The following is a 23,518-nucleotide window of genomic DNA, read 5'->3' on the forward strand; positions in this document are numbered from 1 at the left end:
ATGCGTTCGAGGCCAGCCAGGGCTACAAAGTGAGTTCAAGGCCAGCCTGAACTACAGAGCAAGACCCTGCCTCAAAAAGACCAAAAAAAAAAAAAGTACACTGTACTCCAAGAAGGATAAACTCAAGAACTGCAAACCAAAAACATTACAATTACAGGGCTGAAAGCATAGAGAGCAGAGACTCACTGCCCACAGGGGATTGTAAATACAATTATCTCTGATCGTTCATCAGAAATCTGAAAGGCCAAGGCTATGGGATGACACACTTAACTGCCAGGGGTGAGCCTGGGGTGTAGCTCAGCAGCAGAGCACCCGCCAGGCATGTATGAGGCCCTTGGTTCAATTCCCAGAAACTGAAAAAAAATGTCAACCAACAATTCGAAATTTAGTGAAACTGTCTTTTAAAAGTGAAGGAGAACGCTAATTCTAACCCATGATCTTTTATATAAAAAACCCTAATAAACCCACAGAAAAAGCTGTCAGAAATAATAAACTCAGCAAAGGTACAGCATACAAAATCCCGCACACAACGATCAGTTACATTCCTATATGGTAACAATACAAAATTCAAAAAGGAAGTTAAGAAACAACTCCATTTACAACAGTATCAAAAAGAATACTCAGGAAAATTCAACAGAAATACATAGGAATAAACATAGGGCTTGAAGAACATGTTCACTGAAAAAACTTTAAAGGCATAAAAAGTTAAAAGACGTTTGTGCTCCAGAATTGACAAACTTAAAACTTGCTCAGGTGACAGCGCCACCAAAAGTGAACTGCAAATTCAAGGCAATCTCTACTAAAACTTCAATGGCATTTTTTGTAGAAATAAAAAACCCTCCTAAAATTCATATGCAATTTCCAAAATTGCCAAAACCATTTTGAAAAAGTAGGAAGAAGTTGGAGGGAAGTCTCTTACTGATGTCAAAACTTACTACAAACACAGCATCACACAAGAAAAGGACAGACAGAGCTCTTTGGAACAGAACAGGGGGTCCAAAATTCACCTTTGTATATATGTTTAACTCATTTTTCAGGAAAAAACAACAGGCTTTTTGACAAATGGTGCTGGGAAACTGGATCTCCACGTGTAAGAGAATGAAGCTGGACCTTTACCACATACCACGTGTAAAATTAACTCAAAATGGATTGAAAACCTAAAACTATAGAAGTCTTAGAAGAGGGGCTGGGGATTTAGCTCAGCGGCAAAAGTGCCTGCCTGGCAAGCGCAAGGTTGTGAGTTCAGTTCCCGGTACCAGAGAAAAACCAAAAAAAAAAAGAAGTCTTAGAAGAAATTATAGGGGAAATTTTTAACAATGTTATATTTGGCAATGAAGTTCTTTGACATGGCACCAAGACCACAAGTAACAAAAGAAAAAACAGAGAAGGTGGGCTTCATCACAACTTGAAAACTTTGTGTATAAAAGTGTATTATCAAGAGTGAAAAAGAGAGACCAGGAGTGGTGATCACAGCACTGGGGAGGCTGAAGCAAGAGGATTGCTGCAAGTTTGAGGCCAGCCTGCACTACAAAGTTCAAGGACAGCCTGAATTGCATAGTGAAACCCTGACTCCAAAAAAATAAATAAATAAATAAAAAATAAATTTAAAAATACAATAAAATAAATAATACAATAACTAAATAAAAATAAAAACAAAATTCTAAAACATGGATAAACCTTTAAGACATCATACCCAGTGAAACAGGCAAAACACAAAAGGGCACATTTTATGATTTCAATTACGTGGAAACTGGAAACAGACAAAATTAGAGAGCTAGGAAGCAGCAGAGAACTCCTGGGGCTGGTGGGAGGTGAGGGTGGGCGCTCACTGTTAATGGCACAGTTCCGGCCACAGTGGGAAGAGGCAAAGGACTGCACATGTTAGGAAATACTTAATGCCATTGAGCTACAAATTTTAAAATGCTTAAAACTAAATTATCTGTGAACTTAAAAAGGGTTTTTAGTTCCCCTCAAAGAAACATGCAAGAAACATACCAGATTGATTATGACTTGTTTTCCATAAATAATTACTTGTGAATCAAAATGCCTTTGGAAGCCATCCATCTGGGGGAAGAAGTATATTTGACATTACAGGAATTACTTATTTGACATTACAGGAATATTTACAGTATGTTTTAAAGTACCCCCTCAAATGTCCTATTTCTATATTTAAAGGAACGGTGTTAAGAGGGATCATGTCTTTTAGATAGTCTAAATACCATACAGTAAACAGTAACTAGAAGCATCTTACTGAGCTACAATACGTGAGTACAACCTCCACAGAATGTATGAAGTGCTCTAGACAGCGTGAATGTTGCAGAGCTTCCCAAGGCCTCTCAAATCCACATCTGCCATGCCCCACAATCAGCCTTCTGTCCGCATTTCTAAAATGCCACTCTGCAGAATTTGGGTTTAAAGGCTCCCTGTGTGCTGGAACCAAGGAGAAGGGCCTCAGAGATGCTGAATTCTGATGAATGGGGAACAAATACTCGTCCTATACACAAACTACCGCGCCACCGGGTTTCCACTGTTAGCAGGGAAGATACACACGTGATTTGCTGCTTTGCTGATCTGTGGCAGTGGTTTGTACTTGAGGTTTGGTCTTTGGGACCAGAAAATAGGGATTGATCCTCGAGTCTAAAAAAAAGAAATACAAACTCTGTTTTTCTCAACTTATTGTCAGCAGTACAGGGATCAATGGCTACAATGGGAAAAATCATACAAACTACACACTATGAAAGAGTACATATGCGCCTATTTTTAAGGTTTATGTTTTAAGCTGGGCGTGGTGGCACACACCTGTAATCCCAGCACTCCGGAGGCGGAGGCAGGAAGATCACTGTGAGTTCAAGACCAGCCTAGGCTACAAAGTGAGCTCCAGGTCAGCCTGAACTGCATGGGGAGACCCTGACTCAAAAAAAAAATAGAAAAAAAGAAAAAAAAAAGTTCATGTTTTATGGGAATAGGCTCAGAAAGGACTTTTCCTCCTTAGTGTTAAAAAGACGGTATCTGTGTAACAGACAGTTCTGTATTCTCCCTGAATTCTAAAATTAATGAATTTACCACAAATGAAAATTAACAAGTTACAGAAATACAAACCAGAAAATACGGATTGATCCTCAAGTCTAAAATCATTTCTATTTACAAACATTTCGACTGGTTCACAAACATTTCTATTTACAAACAATTCAGTTTGCAAACAGGCATGTTCAGCAAAATTTTGCTTCGGTTCGCCAACTCTGAATTGGGTGCAAACACAAGCACGGATGGCTATCTTCCCCAAACAAACACAAACGCGATCGTCTTCCCCAAAATCATAAAATAAATTAAGTTCATAAACTGAGGTACCACTGCATCCCTTTTGTAATACAGCATTATGAAAAATCAGAAACTACTATGTTCATTTTCAAAGGAATACCTTTATGGGCATATGAATATTTTAGTCATGAAGACAGGAGCAGAAAGTGACCTATGAGTCCATGGGGGAACAAATGAGTGGTGTGGCTGTACTGCCCCGACGTGCAGGCTGGTGAGCCCAGCTAGCATCAGCGGTCCTATCTCCTCCGTGGGCACAGGAGGGACTGGAATTCCACAGCCTTCACACCTCGGCCTACCCTCTCCCTTAGGGATTCAGCTTACGGGCAGGAAATGCCTTTGGGGCCAGACTAATCAGCTGCCCTTTCTTGGAGTACACAGAGATGTTCCTTAACAAAGGAAGGGAAGGGAGGAGAGGAGAACTTCAGCAAGCTGAACAGGAGGGTCCAGCGGACAGGCCGCAGTGGGGGAACTCACCTGCACGAAGGAGGCCCTGCTCCCACCGTAGTGCACTATCTGCTCCGTCTCTACAAAGTTAGCTGCATGGCCTTCGGAATCAATTCCTAAATTGAGAAACATACTGAGTCAATTATATTCCCTCCATAAGGAACACCAGGTGTGAAACTCATTAACTCAGGGTAACTCAGTTCAGATGAATGGAAAAGGACAGTATTTACAAAATGAAAATTCAAACAAGTGCACAGTACACAACCAGAAAGCACAAGCCTACTCATTTAAACAGGCTTACAGAGCATGAGAGACTTGTTAGTAAACAGATGAAACCGGCTGCTATTTTTTTATGTACACAAACCTCCTCTAAAACAGGGTTTCTCAAACTTAGTATGTCTTAAAGAAAAAAATCTTCAGCTGGGTGTAGTTGTACATGCCTGTAATCCCAGCACTCAGGAGGCTGAGACAGGAGAATTGCTTTGAGTACACAGTGTGTACAAGACCAGCCTGAACTACATAGCAAGAACTTGTCTCAAAAAAAGAAGAAAAAGGAAAAAATCTTCCCAAGCATGTTCATAATCCTACTATGAAAAATATTGTATTTTGACAGTTAAAAAATCACAGTAATAACACATTAAATGCAATTGTAGCCCATTATGTTAACAGCATTTAGTTATAATAACATTAATGTGTCTAAAATGCTTAATTTTAATTATGAAAGTAAAAAGTACGTGGTCCTAGAACACCCACACTCCGAGCACAGGCCCACAGAACCTCGTATGAAAAGCGTTGTGCTCTGTGTTTAGAGAGACGTGATGGGGGCGAGCCCTTCCCAGTACCTGACGCCTCCCCGCAGGACACTGTCCACACGATCTACTTCATAAAGAAGGGCCTGCTAACCCAAAACAACCTTCAAGCTAGCTGTTGACCCGTATCATCAAATGAGGGGAGGGAAATCAATGGAGTTCTAACTCCCAAATACTTAACATCCTTTCTACCTGAAAGCTCTGAGCACTTCTGGACCCCCGGTAACCCTTGGAGCAGTTCAGCAGCAGCCTCCTGGGTCCCAGCCCCACCGCCCGTGTAACTGACGAGTCAGGTGAGACACGAGAGACCTACCTAACTGCTGGAGTGGGGAGGACAGCAGTATTTAACGAGGCTATGAAACAACAATGAATGCAAAAGGTTACAGCCATGTCGCTCTGGACAAACATTAACTAGCGGGAGACCTGACCCGCTACTGAGCCACACTCAAAAGCAGTCTCACCTCTGACGTAATAGCGCACCCCGGCTCGGAAACAGCTCCTCCTGGAGATGAGAATCCAATCGAAGTATTTTCCATTGATAGAACACGAGTGCATGTTAATAACTGAGCCACATTAAGAAAAACACAGCACGTGCTATTTCCAGACTCAATCTGAATTTTTTATCCTAATGAGAATGAATCTCCTTTAAGAGACAAAGGTCAGAGAATATGCAAGTCTTCCCGGCTCTCCACGAATATTCTTAAGACTGCAGCACTGTCACCTCCTCACTGTGAAGCTTTGTCAAGTCCGGACCCCTACAAAGCCACGCGGACAGGGTGCTTCAGCACCTCAGGACAGTGCTTCTAGCTCAGTACTGCGGTTGCCTTCCCATGACCCACGCTTGAAAAGCATTAACCATGTCACTAAAGATCCTACTCTGGATGAGAAACACAAATTTAGGGCAGACGAACCTCTAAGAAATGACAGAGGGAGGTAGAGCACTGGAGTCGGAGAAGACCTGAATCCGCGCCTGGCCTCCTGCGCGCCCCCCTCGGCCGTGCTTCTAGCTCTGCTCCTGACCCAGCTCCTACTCAGTCTGCGCAGCTGACGCGTCCCCGCGGGAAAGGACTCGGGCTTCTTTTACTCTTTGCTCGGTATGCTCCTGAGGCTCCTCTGCTGCTGTGGCCGCACAGCACCCTCTGCCTGCACGCACAGTATGTCCATTCCCTGCCCGTGGACAGGCAGGCTGCCCCGAGCTCGGGGGCAGAACCAGGCTGGTATGGACAGGTGGAACCGGCTCCGGCAGCAGCGCCGCGGGTCAGCGGCCGGCACCACCTTCCGACCTCAGCCAGCTCCTCTGGCCTCTCGCCCGCTTTCTCCTGCGTGCCGCCGGGCCGGTGGGGCTTGGGAGAAGACACGTGTGTGTCACTGTCTCCACGGCCCTTCCTCGTTTGTTTGGGTTTGCCTCATGGTTACTTTCTATGTCTCATTCTTCCTTCATTCAGTAATGCTACTCATCCAAGATAAAGCATGCTAAAGGAAGTACCCATGAACCTACCAAGCACCTCCAAAGCAATACCTATACCCCGAGCCGCCCGCTCCCCCGCCCCCGCCCGCTGCCTCCTCAGGCTTGCACAGCGGGCCCCATCTTCAGTGTCAGCACTCAGGTTGTGGCTGGGATTTACTGAGGCGGCGCCACAGCAATCCCAAACGCCAAGCCCTCCTCCTCCTCTCCGTAAGCTCCGAGACGCGTCCTTCCAGGGCTGGAGCGCTCTCCTGCAACAAGGGCTGTGGCCCTCGGGGACCAAGGACCGCACAGCAAGGCCCAGTTCTCCGTGGACGGGACTCGTGTTCCGCTCTGCCCTGACCCGCGCCTGTGGACGCCCCGTGAACACTGCTGGTGCGAGTGTGCTGAGAGCACGCTGAAGTGCAAGCAACTCACGAGAAAATGCTAAATAACTTCCAAACGGTGGTGCCAAGGACGCCGCCCACGAGTGCCTGATGCCTGGTGACTCACTCCTCCCTCTGCTGGCACCATGGGCTCACCAGCAGCTCCTCTTGACAGCACCATGAGGGATTCCAGGGCAGTATTTACTTACGGACTCAGCCAAGTTATCTAGTTTGAGCCGTCAAAGAAATGAGTAAGACGGGGGCCTGCTTTTGCGGGCTGAGCCTGGCAGGAAGTGATGCGCCACTGCACGGTCATCTTCCGCGGGTCAGAGGCCAAGCACGCGCACTCTGGAAGCTCCAGGAGGCGCAGAAGAACACAAGGAGAACACGAACGCTAATGCCCATCACAGTAGGGTAACTTGCATGTTTGTGTGGGACCGGGGAGTAAGCACTGGGGCTCTGCACTCAGCTGCACCCCCGGCCCTTTTTCATTTTCAAATAGGGTCCTGGTAAGTCACAATCCTCCTGCATCAGCCTCCCAGAGCGCTGGGAGTATACCTGCCTTCTCCAAGATCTGTGTTTCACCCACTGTCAGCCTCCAACATTCCTGTCACCCCACCCCAGCCTGTGACACTGCTTCGCAGTCCACTACGGAAGCACAAGCCCTCTCCAGGCTCCAGGCAGAGCACACAGCCAGCAGCACCCACACCCCACTGCTGCCTGCTGGGGGCACCGGAGGGGCCACAGCGCCAGCCCCCCCACGCACGCGGCTCGGCTCCCACTCCCGGGCAGCACACCGCATGCTTCCCATTCCCCTTCTCACCGGGACCGAGGGGAGGCGAGGAGGAACGAAGCCCCTTTCCCCGAGCCGCCAGCAGCGCCTGTGCTTCCTGGAAACACTGACCTCCCTCGCTCTCCGCCACATTCGTGCTGGGCTGGCTGCTTCTTCCTCGAAGGCCTCCGCTGGATTGTCCTCACTTATACATTCTTAATTTTTAGGTACCAGGCCTCGAACTCAGGACCTTGCAGTTGCCAGGCAGGTGCCATGCCACTGAGCGATACCTCCTGCCCTATCCTCACTTCCTGGAGCGATCCTGGGACCTGGCCCTCCCTCTCACTCACCCTTGGTCCCTCGTCCTCACCAAGCAAGATGCCGAGTCACACAGATCTCTTTCAGACTCCTTCCAGCCTGCGGGCACAATCTGTCCCAAGTCACCTACACTCCACCCACCGCCCCAGCCCAGCAGCCTGCCTCTGCCCAGAACAGCTGCAGCTCCTCCTAAGCATCCTGGGTCCGCCTCCCTGCACTTCCCTTAGCCTCCACCTCCCAGTAGGATTCTGGCTTATACTAATTCTCTGCTCAAATCACCCCAAAAGCTTCTCTTTTCTGTATTTTTGCAGCGCTGGGGATTGAACCCTAGGCCTTTGTACTGAGCCATATCCCCAATCCTTTTGTATTTTTAAATTCTGAGAAAGGATTTCGCTAACCAAGCTGCCCAGGCTGGGCTTGAACTTGATCTCCTGCCTCAGCCTCCCAGCATGCACCACCCTGCTTGGCTTCTCATAACCGGTAAAGTGAAAGCCGCAGCCCATCCCAGGGCCTGGAGAGCTCGGTACAACCTGGGTGTAGCTGCACCTGTTCACACTCGGCCGGAGGCTCACGCCTGCCTGAGGGCTGCCCTTGCTGACCTGTGTGCCGTGCAGCAGGGAACAACTTTCCTAGTCAACGAGCTACGAAAAACAAAAGCCCACGTAAAGCGTTGAACGTGAAGCTTAACGGGTAAGCTGCTTCTGAAGTTGCATAGAAAAAGTAGCTTTGCCACCTTGGTTGACATTATTTGTCCCGTCGCTGTCTCATTTTGAAAACCAAGCAGAAACAGTTGGCCAAACCCTCCCAGAACTGAGCACATGTGTCACTTCTTCCTCAGGAGAACCTGTGAGAGCCTCCAGGGAAAGGAGGGCGGCAGACACAGAAGAGACAGATGGGACGAGGGCTTTCTCCAGAGACCTCACTCTGGTTCCCTTCACTACGCAGAACCGTACTTCCGCTACTCTTCGGTCTTAGGCAGAGCCAGGTGATAACTTAGCAAGTCCTATTAGCACAATGATCACGCAAATCGGGCTACTGTGTCACGCGCTTCTGGGGCTCCATCCGTCCGTCTGCACGGCAGCCCTGACTCCAGGCACACATCAGCTCCGACGTCCCCGCTCGCTGAGCGCCAACTCACTTCGCTTCCCTGCTTTTATCACACGTCTCTGTTGAGGCTGTTTTTAAAACGAACCTATGATTAGATATCGTCACACATTTGCACTTGTCCTAGGATTGGATTTTCCCGAAGTATCATCCTTCGTACTTTGGTTTCATTTTTCTATCACTATTTCAAATGACGAGCAAGCTGTACTTCTCAAGTTGCTGATCATCCTAGTTCCCAAGCGTAACCTTTTTAATGACTGGGGAAAGGTCTCATTTAAACAGCCAGATACACATTACTCTTAAAATAACATCAAATAAAGGCAAAACACAGGATATACATGTTCCTTTTCTTTGAACTTCAGCCTTAAAACTACTAATCTAGTCTGAGGGTTCACTCTTTAAAAAACAACATGGCTGCGTACACTCAGCATGCTAAGACTTTACATCAGTAAGTTTGCTGCTTTTCTCAGCAACGACTTCTCCCAACCCCGAAATACTCTGCTCACACCACATTCGACTTTCCACATCTGCTCTCTGAGATTCAGACAGGGCGCCTGGAGCCCACGAAGAGCATCAGGTAAGGATACAGCCATGTAACACTGGAAGAGCAAACCGATGGACCTGAAAGGAAGACACGCATTTAGAGAAAACACACATTAAAATCGACAGGTAAATAGAGCGGCACTGTGTAAGGTACATTCACACAGGGAAGGAACACACAAATAAAGTAGTGCATGCTAGGGCCTGGGGATTTAGCTCAGCGGCACAGTGTCTGCCTGGCAAGCGCAAGGTCGTGAGTTCGATTGCCGGTACCGGAAACAAAACCAAAAAACCAAAAAAAAGTAGTGCGCCTACTCAGAACTCTAACAACAGGCCCTTCTTACATTACATTAGGTCTGCAGTCTCATCACTGGGGCTTGAATATTCAGACTCTGGAACACTAACAAAACTACTGGAAGATAGAGAATGTTAACCTCCCTCCTCTGTCTCTGCCTCCAACACGTCACTCCTTCATGGAAAGGATACTCCACGCTAATCACAGCTCAAATGACTCTTCCCAAAACCTCACAGCAAACCACAACAGGCTACTTGGGAGGCTGAGGCAAGAGGTCTCAAGTTCAAGGCCAGCTGGGGCAACAGAGTGAGACTCAAATTTTTCTTTTAAAAAGAGCCTAGGGATGTAGCTCACTGGGCCCAGAGTCCAGGCTCCAGGACTGTCCCCCAGCACCCCAAAGAAAGACAGCACACAATCCCATTCCCCGGATTCAGGGTACCACGTTCCCCGCTTCGGGCTCCCAGCCGGCGGCACTGCAGAGGTGGGGCTGAGTGGAAAACAGTGGGGTCGCTGCGAGCGGGGCCCCTGAAGGCGACCCTGGGTCCTGCCCAGGCCCTGCTCTGCTTCTCATGTCCCGAGTGGCTCTGCGCGAGCACAAAAGGCTGCCTGACCACGGCCCGGACACGTGGAGCCAGCTGCAAGCTGTGACACTGGAAGCCCAAATAAACTCCCCTCCCAGGACGCTGTGCGCTTCCAGTACTCTGTCTCAGCGAGGGAAAGCTAACCCAGACCACAGTGAATAATCAGCCCTCTTCGACCTGCAGGGCAGGAGCGGGTCGACCTGGTCGGAGTGTGAAAGCTGAAGTTAGAATTCGTATCCAAATCTCTCTGCTGGCCGGGGAGCCCCATGACGCTCTCCACTGACACTGGGACAGTGACAGCAGGCAGACTTTAGCTCGTGTCCCTTACCTCCGGCTGTGCAGACAGCTCTCTCAGAAGATGACCATTCCAGACGAACCGCTGATCTGCCTGGGAAGAATGAAAGCGGAGTCAAAGATCTGCTGCGTGCGCCAGGCCTCTTCAGAGAGAAACTCCCGCACTGGCCTCCAGGTAGCTGGGTAGGAGCAGGAGGAGCAGTGGTCAGGAAGCCACTCACTTCAGGAAAACCGCCCGCCTTGTTCTGCTCCTTTCTCTGCCTCACCCCAGACAGGACCAGGATCCTCTCGGGGCTCTCCTTCCTCCCATGAACCAATCACCAGGCACTACACCCCCTCCAAAACCCACACTCCATCTGCCACCCGGCCACACGTGACTGCAGACTACTCCCCGGGCTTCCCGCTGGCCCCCAGGGCTAACCAGGGGCTCTCTTGTGCGCCTGTCTCACAGTGAGTGGGTGACAGAAAAACGTTAAACTCTATTCCCTAAACAAATCCATGGCTTGTTAATAAAAAACCAAGACATTTTGTAGATAATAATATGTAAAACGATAACCATTGATGATTTCCTACCATTTTGTCTGTAATTTGCTAAGTCCCCCCTATTATGATGTTATCCTTCTTTTATTCTTATAAATAAATAAATAAATAAATAAATAAATAAATAAATAAATAAAATAAAAAACCAAGACAGCAATTGTCCAGGTTCCTGAACTGCAGCCCTTTTGGTTGAGGGCATACAAGATCTAATTTTAAAAACACACTCACGTTAAACACACACACACACACACACAAAAGCAAACAGAAAAACAAAAAAACAAAACACAAAAGCAAGTGGATATTTTTCAGGTTCTTAGATCAAACTGCTATTTTCCATTAAAATATGAGTATTATCTCTGCTGAAATCAACTGCTGGAAAATTGTTTTTTATAAGCCCATTATGTTCATAACAATACAGGACAGAGAGCTAAGAAATTACAAGTGAATGCAATGCTACTTTGAAGACTCTACATCTCAAACTTAGCACTTGGTAGCCTGCTAATATTATTCAAAAACACAATTTGAAAGGTTTTCTTCTAAACAGTTACATATGTATTTGGACTTGATTCCTGAGTATCTATGGCAGTGGTTCTCTATTTTGTCTTTGTACGTATAGACTCCAGGGCCCTCAGTTTGGAATTCCAATAGACATTTAAACATGGTCCCAGGCATGGTGGTGCAGGCCTCGAAGCCCAGATACAAACAAGGCTGAGGCAGCACCACAAACAAACAAACAAAAAAGGAAAGAAACACGGTTTATCTTCTCAAACCCCCACAAGATCCTGACCCTAACACGGCCGAGAGTAAGACCGTCCGCAATTCTGGGCAGCAGCACCGCTCGGCATAGCGCCTCCCCAGCCAGCACACGAAAGCCCTGGGCCCCAGCCCCGGCAAGAGTAAGGGCAACAACAAAAATTACTACAAACCTGTGTGTCTGAAAAGGACACGCTCCTTTGCAAAACCCCAAGCAAACAAAAATAACTGCAGCCCACGCTTACCCTTTCCAAGAGACTCATCTCCTGGAACTCTGGACTCGTGTTGGACAGCCGCTGCAGAGTATGGGTCAGATCGTAGGTCGTTGAGAAGTAAAATCCATCCACACTCAGGACATTGTTCAGCATCGCTAGGAACGTTTTGTTATCTTGTAACTGTGGACAAAGGGGGCATCAGCACCCTCACAGTGGAAAGCACTCCGTTAGCACAAAAAGAGTAAAACTACAAACACCTAAGTGCAGACCCACTAACACCCAGCAGTCAGCAAAGGGGGCGCTAGCTGTGTCCCCAAACCAGGGACAGCTCCAGAGCCACACACAGCCTGTTCCGCAGCCCTGCCAAGGCCTTCTCAGGGGACTTGGCTAGTTGGGCTTTTTTCCTTCTGGTACACCTGCCACAATTTTTACTCTACAGGGCAGGAAAATTATTTTCATAAAATATTATCACCTCAGGTAATAACCTAATGCATGCTGGACACTTCACAGCAGTCCTGCTCACTAACTGTCCTCTCCTAACATAAATGCAAGAGGGGCCCAGTAACACAGAGAGTAAACAACAGATGAATGCTACCACCATTTGCAAGAAGTTTACTGGTCTGGGTTGGAGAGAAAAATAGAATGTTTCTTTAAAACAGAGAGGGGTTGGGGGGACATGGTGGTGCACGCCTGCAATCCCAACACTCGGGAGGCTGAGGCAGGAGGATTGCCATGAGTTCGAGGCCAGCCTGAACTGCATAGTGAGACCCTGTCTTAAAAAAAAAACCAACAATAAAACAAAAATTTAAAAATTTTCAGTGAAAGTAACATTTACCTTTATTTTTGGATAATTTTAACTGGCTTTCCCAATGAATAACAAGATTGAAATTGGATTTTACTCATGTTTTAAAAGTAACTGTCAATGTTTAATATTTCATGATTACCAAATGATTAACATGCTACAAACCTACGTAATACTGATTTTTAATTTGGGTTTAGAGATCTCTAATATTTTCACCAAAGGCAAAAGCATACGCAGTGGGCAATGCTCAAGTCAGGAGACGTCCTGACAGAAGCAGAGCAGTGACAGGCACCCAGAAAATACTCCTCCGCATTCGGTGAATCAGCCACCTTGATTTCTTTAAAGTATCACGCCTCGTGGAGAATGAATATACTCCCACATACCGCTCAATATACACACAGTAAGGAGAAAAAGAAACTTTAAAGTACGAAAAGCATACTTTTCATTAAGGCATCCCCTGCCATAATTTTGTTTTAAATGTTTATCATAGATAAGGTATATGTTTTAGAAAAACAAATTTTCTTTTAGAAATAAACATTTTTTAGAAATAAACATTTTTTAGAAATAAACATTTTTGTAATCTTGGGCATAAAAATACAACTTTCAATTCCTAGAACAGGAAGGGCCACCCATACAAGCCTTCCTCACGTCCGTGAGGACGGGCACGGCTGGGGCGGGCGAGGGGCCTCCCTGTGCATGGGGGGGGGGGGTATCCGCGCCAGCTTGGCCTTGCTCACCCCAAATCACCTTAACAGCTCTCCAGAAAAGCTGGGGTTGTTCCATGGCTTGTAAATGTTATTTTTTATCAAAATATTAAAACTCTCTTAAGTTACAACTGCACAGGGAAATGAAAAAAGGTAAAACTCATTTTTTTTTGGTCTACTATAATTTGAAGCATTAGAAACATGAGAATTTAAAATACCTTATTTCTTTGTTAAGAAAAAATTTGAACGGAGCTTGCCCTCCTCTCCCTGTCACAACTTAGGGCGTGGGACATCCAGCGCTGGCCCACCGGTCGCTGTCCAAGGCTGGCCGGCACTGGCCATTGCCCTCAGGGAGTGGGACCACCCGCAGGGAGTGTGTGGTGGGTGTGCGGGTGCAGGCGGGCGTGTGTGTGTGTGTGTGTGTGTGTGTGTGTGTGTGTGTGTGGTGTCATCACGTCCTCCCCGCCACTTCCCCATCAATGCTGATTTGATGCTGACTGCGTCTCCCCCACGGTGACAGTGCCAGCACTCCCAAAGGCTCGACGTCATTTATCTCAAGTTCATTTATCTCACGTTCACTTCCAGAGGTGGCGTTTTTTGGTTTCTTTGGGTTTTCTGGCTTTTTTTCATTTTTGCAAGGTTAATTCTTCAGTCAATAATCTTTGGTAAATAAAACTTAAGCTGTGTTGTTGGGGGACTGGTATGAACTAAATCAAATAATTGAAATTTAAGCGTAAGAACCAAGTGGAGAGAGAGGACTGCCTGAAGACATACTCTGCACACACTTGCACACATATGCACACACACTCACGTGGTAAAAGTGAAGAGCACTTTCTTGGGGAAAAGAATGAGATAAAGAGAACTTTAAAAGGTATCTAATGTTTTATTTATAGAGAATATGAAGTTAAATTTGGATGTTGAGCACAGGTATATCTTGTTTTTTTCTCTACATAAGAAATTTCATAGTTTAAGAATTTCATTATTTAGAAAAATCCCTAAACCAATAAAATATATGGGCAATTTTTAAAATATATTTTATTCTGGGTAGAAGGGTAGGAAAAAAGACCTTATTAATGATGAGCCTCAACAGAAATCCAGCGTGCTTTGTCTCCTGCACCCCCTGCCCAGTGGGGAGTCTTTGGCTTTTGCAATTAACAACGACGTCCAGTTCTTACCTGAATATCAGTTAAGTGCAGCATTGTCTTCTTATAAGAAAGAATATCAAAATCTGTTGCTTTCCAGATTACATGATTGAAAAATTCGCCTATTTTCGTCTTTTTGGTAATGACAATAAGATAATTACCTGGAACAAGCACAATGAAACGTACATAAATATCAAAATTGGTGTCAGGATGCAGCCCAGCGGTAGGCACGGGCTTAGCACACACCAGGGCCTGGGCTGAACCCGAGAACCATCACTAAGACAAAAACTGAATCAGTAAAGCAAAAATCAGGAAAAGTAGCACTCTGTGGTTTTCAGATAACACGCCCATTTTTAAAGCAACCCTACAATGTATGAATACAAAGACTAGCGTACTAGTTTTTATTCTCAAAAAGATAAGAACAAAACATTCGCCAACCAAAGGAGTGAGTCGTTTCAGCTAGTAGAAAGTGGGCAGAAAATACCTGCTGACCGGCCCTACTCAGGTCCCATGTCCAGTGGGTGGCCTGAAGAGAAGCCTCACAGTCACCAGACCTGGCCACCATGGGGCAACGCCCCTCGACGCCACTGCAACGTCCGTCCCACGTGCCACTGTGAACGTGGGCAGCCATGCTGGTCTGGAGCTGTGCACTGGCTGCTACCATCTTACAAGGTGAGCAGTGCCTGACAAATTTTATGTAGCTAGGTGTGGTGGCGCACACCTGTCATCCCTGCACTCGGGAGGCTGAAGCAGGATTGCAGGCTCAAGCTCAGTCTGGGTGACTTAGTGAGGTCTTGTCTCTAAATAAAAAATAAAAATATAGCCAGACGTGGTGGAGCAAGCCTGTAATCCCAACACTTGGGAGGCTGAGGCAGGAGGATTATTGTGAGTTCGAGACCAGCCAGGGCTACAAAGTGAGCACAAGGCCAGCCTGAACTGCATAGTGAGACTCTATCTCAAAAAGACAAAAAAAAAGAAAATACAGATAGGGACACAGCTCAGGGCAAAAAGCCTGGGTTCAGTACAGTGAAAAAAAAAAAATACTTAAATCCTGTTAGAATTTATAAAAAAATTCTACCTAGTTAGGAATTTCAACTCTAATTGAAATACAACCAAACACGAAACTTTTAAAACAGAATTTCAGGCTGATAAATTTAGCCATCTGGGGGCTGGGGATTTAGCTCAGCGGCAAAGCGCCTGCCTGGCAAGCGCAAGGTCGTGAGTTCGGTTCCCGGTACCGGAGAAAAACCAAAAAAAAAAAAAAAAAATTTAACCATCTGGGGAGTTTCACTTTTAGAAACTATAATAACACCTATGCACCCTAGAGATTTATTGCCTAAGGCAGGATATAAAGAGCGTGGTTTTTGACCTTACAGTCTGACGCTGTCACCTTCCCTGCCTCCCTCGCTTACGGGCCCTTACCTGCCACCAGGTGGATTGTGCCCAGTATGCCAAATATTGGTCTCGTAACAGCTGACGGAGGGACATCTTTCTTGACTAAAGAAAGAAAGAAAGAAAGATTTAAAAAGCTCACCATCAGAAATGAAATTTAGGTTGATTTCAAGTTACTTCAACTACATCGATATGCATAATTTCTTTACAGAAAGTAGAGAAACCTGCATTAATGTCAGACTCCAATTCGGCAGAATGTAAAATAAAGACGTCAATGCAGCGTGTAACGGCCTCTACGTGTCTGGAACATGGTGTCCACCGCTTCCCGCTTCGGGTACATTGCGGGTTGTTTCTAATGCCAGTGTGCAACCAAATTTATTCGCTCTCTTGCCAGCAACTAAGTACTTATCTCTTCAAGAACGTTCGAGAACAAGTGGAAGTGAGGGTTTGAGACCAGCTTGTCCTCTGCCATGCAACTACCAGAATACAAAGAAAGACCGTCTCTCCACAGCGAGGACTGGGAGTGGAGGCGAAGCCCGCGGGAGGAGGGAGAAGCCGCTCCGCAGAGGCACGCACAGGGAGGCCCAGGTGCGCAGGGAGGCCCAGGTGCGCAGGGAGGCCCAGGTGCGCAGGGAGGCGCCACAGCTGGCGCTGCATCTGCCCACTGCGCTTCCTCGCACTACAGCATCTTACCAAGTTCACGTCACGACTCTTAGGCTTTCAGCCAACACAGCTCACGTAACAGGTTCCGCAGAACTCTCGTTTAGAAATAATGCCCCAAAGGGGAGGCCGGAGATGTTATAAATAAGCTTATTTTGCTTATCTCAAAAGACCTCTAGTCCTCCCAGGCAGAGTCATAACACCTATTAGGAGAATAAAGACTGCGAAGCCTGCGCAGGAGAGCCGATTCACCCTTAACCCAAGGTTTCCTGAGCTTGTGCTGCTGGAAAACTTCTCTTTCAATTCCCGCCTTTTATCATCCTGAAATTCATCTCAGAATCACTACTGTAAACCCAAGGCCTGGTTCTTGATGTAGCCATGACTGTAATTCTGTCATCTTAAATAAAGTCATTCTGAAAAAGGTCTAAAATTCCCTTGGGTTTCTCTTAAGAATCCAGTGCACTTAACTGTACTCAGACACAACTGACCACCGGGAGAAGTAGGAAGGCCTGTGCAAAGAGCTCAGAGAAGACGCTGCAGGCGCTGAGATTATCTGCAATCTTACACGCATTACTACTGACACAGCCGGAAACTACACTAACTCAAGTACAGCAGTAAGAAAACTGAGACCACTCCTAGAATACACGTTAGTTTTTCATGAAAACGAAAAACCCTTCTTTCCAGGGCCATGGTCTGCATTCCCAACGGTGAGAAGAAACTGGCCAAGCAGGCATCCGCGGGACAGCCCCTCGTCACCGACCCTGGGGCCAAGCCTTTTACCCGGGGCTTCCTGGTGACACTCGCAGCGTGGCTTTTACACACCAAGTGCTCCCAACTGAGCGTGTCAGTCCACTGCAATGGGTCACCCATCTCCACCTACAAGTACAATGTCACCGAAAGGTCAGCAACTCTGAAAATGCACCCAGACTACAGCTCTCAGGAGGCACAGGCTTCTGTCACCAAGGTAAAAGGCAGCAGTAATTAAACTGGCGGTGTACTTAAACCCGAAGAGCTGGGCCCTAAGGTTGATCAAAGCCAATCAGCTCTGCTGAGGGCAGCCACCAAGCAACAAACAGGAAACACCAACTTCTCCCACGGAGACAGCTCAGACTCCACGTCATCCAAGGAAAACCACGTCTATGTCACCTGCACATACAGTGAAATCACCAAAGAGACGGAAATTTTACAGTCACACTTTATCACTGAAAGTATTTTTATATATCACTTCCTCCATTCAGAGGATATTTACTGAATGCCTGCTCCATGGTGACTCAAACATTAAAAAAAAGCAAATCTAGAGCTCTGGTGATGAACTGGAATTTTCAAACCAATGACATGAAATTGTAACTGTGATAATATCATCATATAATCATTAATTTGTCATTAAAATTATCTCACACAATCTATTTAGAAATCAGTGTTCTATATACAATTAAAAAAATTGTTTTTCATATACCAGAGAAGTAAAACAAAAATACAACTGGACAGACAATGTCTAAATGACTAAAATTTTAGTGAAGTCTCATTTATTTTTATCTATTAAATTATCTGTCAAGTCATAAAAAAACTCCAAAACAAAAACGAAGTAGCTGATAAAATTCCTTACACTTCAAGCTGAAACTGGCAAATATCTCAGACACAACTTCTGGGGAGAAACTTAGCCACCTAAATCAACCTTGCTAGAATACACATACAGGAACAAAGAAAACTTTCTCATGTTATTAAAGTACACAGACAGAAATGCTACCTAAAATCTTGAAAGATCTTTTTTCTTTTTTATAAAAAGAGAACATAAAACTTAAATGAGGCAGCAAGAATTGAAATTCTAGGGAGGCACTCGATCCACACGCAGAGCTTGCAGTGATTACCCTAAGGAGGGACTGCAATCCACACACACGACTTCGCAGGCGGCCAGCTCTGGCCCCGGAGTACCTGCGAGGGTGACCTCTGTGGAGACGCGGTCGATGGTGAGCACGTCGTCCGCTCCATCATCACAAGCTTCCACGTAAAACTTCTCAGGTGTGATATGTCTAAGGGGAAATGGAAAAGCATAAACAGACTGAGTGAAAGGACCTTTTACAAGCAACGTACCGTAACAATGACAGCAAGGTTCATTCAGGTTCCAGGCTTCTAAACAGATGAGGCTGGTTAAGTTCCCTGTCCTGACCTGTTTACTGCAACTCTCCTTTGCATGCGTAACCTGCCGTGCATTCTTCAATTCCCTATAAAACCATTAACTTACACAAGAAAACTGCCGCCAGACCTAATCTGTTGTACTGATCTCATGCAGATGGCACACGGCACAGCAGCAACAGCGTGCGGGCCGCGTGACCTCAGGCGGTACTCGTCCTCTGTTCCTCCCTTGTCTCTTAAAAGAAGGGGAACAAAGACCCAGCACACAGTACTGACGTTCTCTGTGAGAAAGCCAGATGTTCCTAAAAAAGATGCATTCTGTAGAAAACAGACCACAATACAATCAAACAAAGGGAGTAAGCATGGGGTTGGAGGGCTGAGGATATAGCTCAGCGGCACAAACACCTGCCTGGCAAGTGCAAGGTCCTGAGTTCGATTCCCAGTACCAAAAAAAAAAAGACAGGATTGGGTCAGACCCCGCCAGATGTATGCAACTTTCCACCCAGAGTCTGACAGAAATGGAAGTTGGCTCCTCCAGAGGTAACTGCAACAGCTCAGGTAAGCAACTGGGCAAGAGGGACTCAGTCCCTAACTGAAAAGCGGCCTGAAATAATGTGAAAATGGGGACTCACAAGAGGAGGTGAAACCGTGGGTCTGGAGGGGGAACACCACCACGCAGGCACTGAGCAAGGCCAGGCAGGAGGCTGAGCTCGGAAACTTTTTCCCAAAAGCTCATCTTTTCTGCTCACAATAAAGATTTTGACAGGTTTTAACGCCCATGAAACCATTGCCAGTGTTAAATAGGGATCTTCTCCACCAGCCCTAAAGTTATCTTGTGCCTGGGATTTTGACAGGGAGCATTTTGGTCTGTGCTAAAAGTCTTTCTTTTAATTCTACTTCTAGTACTGGCTTACCAAGCCTATAAAAAAATCTATAAGCCCACACTACCATCACTGACATCACTTCCTATTTACCACATTGTACTATTTCTGACTATAAGTTCTCTGAGGAATAATCAGCACTTGATTCACACCCTTTTATGGTTCACCAGTAACAAACTTGTTATATCAACTAGTTCCCTTCATTTCAGGGGATATACTAAGAGCAAATACCGACGTCAGTGAATTACTGTATAACAAAGAAAGGAAATGTTTCAAATATGGCAAGTCTTCAATTCAAACTAAATAAATGTTCATTTCTCTTTATTACTAAATACATTCAAGGCGGGCGTGGTAGCGCACGCCTGTAATCCCAGCACACGGGAGGCTGAGGCAGGAGGATCGTCGCAAGTTCAAGATCAGCCTGAGCTACAAAGTGAGCTCAAGGCCAGCCTGAACTGCATAGCGAGACCCTGTCTCAAAAAGACAGATGACAGATGGATAGATAGATAGATAGATGGATGGATAAATTCAATCTGTCTGTTCATGCACTTGCTGACATTGAATTATTTCCACTTTGGGGTTAAAAGGTTCTTATGAATTGAGGTATCTCCTTAGACGGGAATTTACTCCTTTGGGTAACTGTCCACCCACAGTACAAGTACTTTTTGCTTAACCTGCGCAAGGAGGCACAAAGAGAAGCGGTTACAGACCCAAGAAGACCTTAGGGCAGATGGAGGAGATCCCTATCTAACACTGGCAATGGTTTCATGGGCGTTAAAACCTGTCAAAATCTATCAAATTACACATTTTAAATATGTACAGTTTACTGTATGTCAAATATCAATAAAGCTATAAAAAGAAAACAAAGGGAGTAGTCCTGGAACAAAATAAAGAACTTCCACACCACGCCACATTATTGGGTAGCTGCCCTTTGCCTTGGGTGATTTTTTACAAGCTGCAACCCACCTCATAGAGCATTTATGTGACCACAGCCTGCACTCCAGCTGTAACAGTTACCAACCAACATTTACTGAAAATCTACCAAGCATCACAAGGCACCAGAGAGGGGGAGGGAGCACAAAGAATAACATGGAAGATGGAAAATGTTTTCAGTAAAAAGCAGACCTCATAAGATGTGGTGTCGCACACCTGTCATCCCGGGAGGCTGAGGCAAGAGGACTGCCTCAAGTTCAAGGCCAGCCTGAAGAATAATACAGCTGGCCCTCTCTCAAAAAGACAAAACAACACCTGCCTGGCAAGCACAAGGTTCTGAGTTCGATACCCAGTACCCCAAAAAAGCAAAAATGAAAAAAAGTGCTAATGTCTTTCTAAATGTATGTGTAAATGCAGGGGTCTATAAAAGAAGACGCCTTTAGTACAAAAGGTGAAACAGCGCAGAACCATCTTTGAAAAGACAGCGTAAGAAGCAGGTTACACTCTACTACTTTTTTGGCAGTCTTTAATCCGCACAGCTAAAAGTTTGAACAATTGCATTGCAGGCATATGCGCTGGGAAAGTTGAAGAGCTTTACTGTAGAGGAGATCTGTTACATAAGTGCTCCGGGAGGCAGCACTCTACCTCATCTCCAGGAGACCCTATCTCCCCGGTTCCTAACGGAGACACTGCCCCACAGAGGGACCGCCACAGGCAGGCCATGCCGGAAGGCCAGGCCAGGCCCAAGGCCACCGAAGGAGCCCTTAGGCAGGAGACGACAGCGCAGCGTTCAGAGCGTTCAGAGCGCTGCAGCGGAGGGTGGGAGGGCGGAAGGGCGAGGGCTGCGCTCAGCCTTCGGGCCGTTCCCAACTGCTCTCGCCACGTGGGGGACTTTCGAGGACAGGAGGGACCCAGGCGCCCGCCAGCAAACGGCGAGCATGCCCACAACCACGGAAGCGGGTCCAGCCAGCGAGCCGAGCGCGCCCCTGTGTGGATCCTCTCAGAGCAGGCTGGATGCGCATCAGGGACAGCTCCGCCCTACCGCTCCCAGCCGCTAAGCTCTCGTTACTAAGACAGTGGTCAAACTCCCACAGCACGAAGTAATGCTCACCTGAGCCAATGCCCACGGCACAGGCACTTCCTGGCCACAAGGAAAGAGACCCTTCTCTCAAAATAGAGTAATGGTTGGGTTTTTAAGGGCTAAAACTTTGCAAAAATCTTTTTTTTTTTTTTTTTTTTGAGACAGGGTCTTGCTGCAGTGAGTTCAGGTTGGCCTGGAACTCATGGAGATCCTCCTGTCTCAGCCTCCTGAGTGCTGAGATTACAAGAGTGAACCACCATGACCAGCTCAAAAATCTTTTTTTGTGTGTGTGTGTTTTTGAGACAGGGTCTCGCTATGCAGTTCAGGCTGACCTTGAGCTCACTTTGTAGCCCAGGCCCGTCTCGCAGTGATCCTCCTGCCTCAGCCTCCCTTATGCTGGGATTACAGGCGTGTGCCACCACACCCAGCTTCAAGAATCATTTTTAATGAAAAGTTTTAATTTAACTTTTGTTAAGCAAAGGCTTTTTTCTGGAAAGGAAAAGGCTCTTTCTAAAAAGGAAAGAAAATATCAAATAATGTTTTAAAATTTCCAGCGGGTAACATTGTTTTCTGAGCGTCCAGGCCTATTTTGAACACAGCATCTGTGCCAGCCAGCCTGCGAAAGGACAGCGTCTTCAAACTAGTGCCACAGCATGTGGCAGATCACAGGTTTCAGAATCTTCCGAGCCTGGTCTGAATCCCAGCGTCATGCCCATCCCCACTGAGCCCCCGCACAAAGCACGGAGCTTCCTGCCTCAGCTTCCTCGCCAGTAGAGGTGAGAGTGTGCAAGGACACACAGACGCGGCCAGCAGGAAGGGTCTGATGAGGATGTGGCTATGACCTCACAGCCCCGGGCCTGCAGGTTTTGTTTTAAACTCCTACCCCGGCCTTCGTCTCCTGACAAAGCCTCACCGCTGTCTCTGTTCAGCTAAGTGAGTATCACACCTCAGACACAGCGCACAGACCTCGGAGAAGGCCTGGGAGGGCTCCGCAGCTGGCCCCCTCCGTGCTGCTCAGAAGCCCACCTTCGTTGAGCTCCGGGCTCCACCACGGGGGCAGAACCACCACAAGGTGCTTCTCCACATAAATGGCCTAGGACTTCCGCCATAACCAACATTACTAGTAACGTAAAAAGATGACTACTCAACACCCAATTTCAGGAATCAAATTCCTCCACTTTTTTACAGAATGCACAAAAACATTAAGTTATTATGGTGGGCCTAACAGAGGACACCTACAGTCCCAGGACTCTGGGAGGCTGAGGCAGGAGGATCACAAGTTCACGCCCAGCCTGGGCAACATCATGACTTAGCAACCTCTGGCTCAAAAAATGAAACTAAGGGTTGGGCATATAGCTGAGTGTGAAGGCCTGGGTTTAATCTCTAGGGCCACCAAAATCCAAACAAACAAACAACAGAAAGAGCCAGTGGAGAAGTGCAGGATCTTGCCCTCAGCAGCTGCCTCTCCTCGCTCACAACCGCCACAGAAGTGTGTCTGCACTTCCACCCACAGGCTTCCCCAGCCGCCCTAAACCACAGAATAACACCAATGAAAAGGCACACTTCTCTCCGGTCCATCTCCGTGAGCAATAAAGTACTTAAGATCAAAGATTAAGATTTTAAGAACAGAAAAGACACACCTATACACATATGTGCACATTAAAAAAACCTACCTCCATTATATGCAATTACAAAGTTATTCCCAACTTGGCATTTACATTTGAAATTGATTTGGAAGGCCATCTTTCTACCAGTTGTTTAAGTGCTTCATTCTTGATCATGGAATAGCCAGATTCACCAGGTTCCCTCCCACAAGACAAACACAAAACAGTGGGGAAATAAAGCATGTTAGATTTAGCTTCAAATCTCATTTGTAATTATAGCCTCAGAGAAAAAAATACTGCATGAAACAGAACAAGGTGCTGCCGAGAGAGAGAGAGAGAGAGAGAGAGAGCGAGAGAGAGAGAGAGAGAGAGG

General features: G+C 46.5%; 1 protein-coding gene across 1 annotated transcript in view; it reads right to left on the reverse strand.

Annotated features, from left to right (window-relative positions):
* Sacm1l (SAC1 suppressor of actin mutations 1-like (yeast)) overlaps nucleotides 1-23,518 on the reverse strand; it is a 48,920-nt gene that overhangs the window by 13,291 nt on the left and 12,111 nt on the right. The window contains exons 2-11 of the mRNA XM_005383470.2: nucleotides 18,446-18,543; nucleotides 15,884-15,958; nucleotides 14,495-14,622; nucleotides 11,844-11,993; nucleotides 10,340-10,399; nucleotides 9,183-9,216; nucleotides 5,033-5,134; nucleotides 3,793-3,878; nucleotides 2,551-2,637; nucleotides 1,996-2,064 (exon numbers count right to left, since the gene is read on the reverse strand). Of these exons, the coding sequence (XP_005383527.1) occupies nucleotides 1,996-2,064; nucleotides 2,551-2,637; nucleotides 3,793-3,878; nucleotides 5,033-5,134; nucleotides 9,183-9,216; nucleotides 10,340-10,399; nucleotides 11,844-11,993; nucleotides 14,495-14,622; nucleotides 15,884-15,958; nucleotides 18,446-18,543 (889 nt within the window). The remainder of the gene's footprint in view (nucleotides 1-1,995; nucleotides 2,065-2,550; nucleotides 2,638-3,792; nucleotides 3,879-5,032; nucleotides 5,135-9,182; nucleotides 9,217-10,339; nucleotides 10,400-11,843; nucleotides 11,994-14,494; nucleotides 14,623-15,883; nucleotides 15,959-18,445; nucleotides 18,544-23,518) is intronic.

The sequence above is a fragment of the Chinchilla lanigera genome, unplaced genomic scaffold (assembly GCF_000276665.1).
Source record: "Chinchilla lanigera isolate Chin_1 unplaced genomic scaffold, ChiLan1.0 scaffold00019, whole genome shotgun sequence".
In the NCBI taxonomy this organism is placed as follows: domain Eukaryota; kingdom Metazoa; phylum Chordata; class Mammalia; order Rodentia; family Chinchillidae; genus Chinchilla; species Chinchilla lanigera.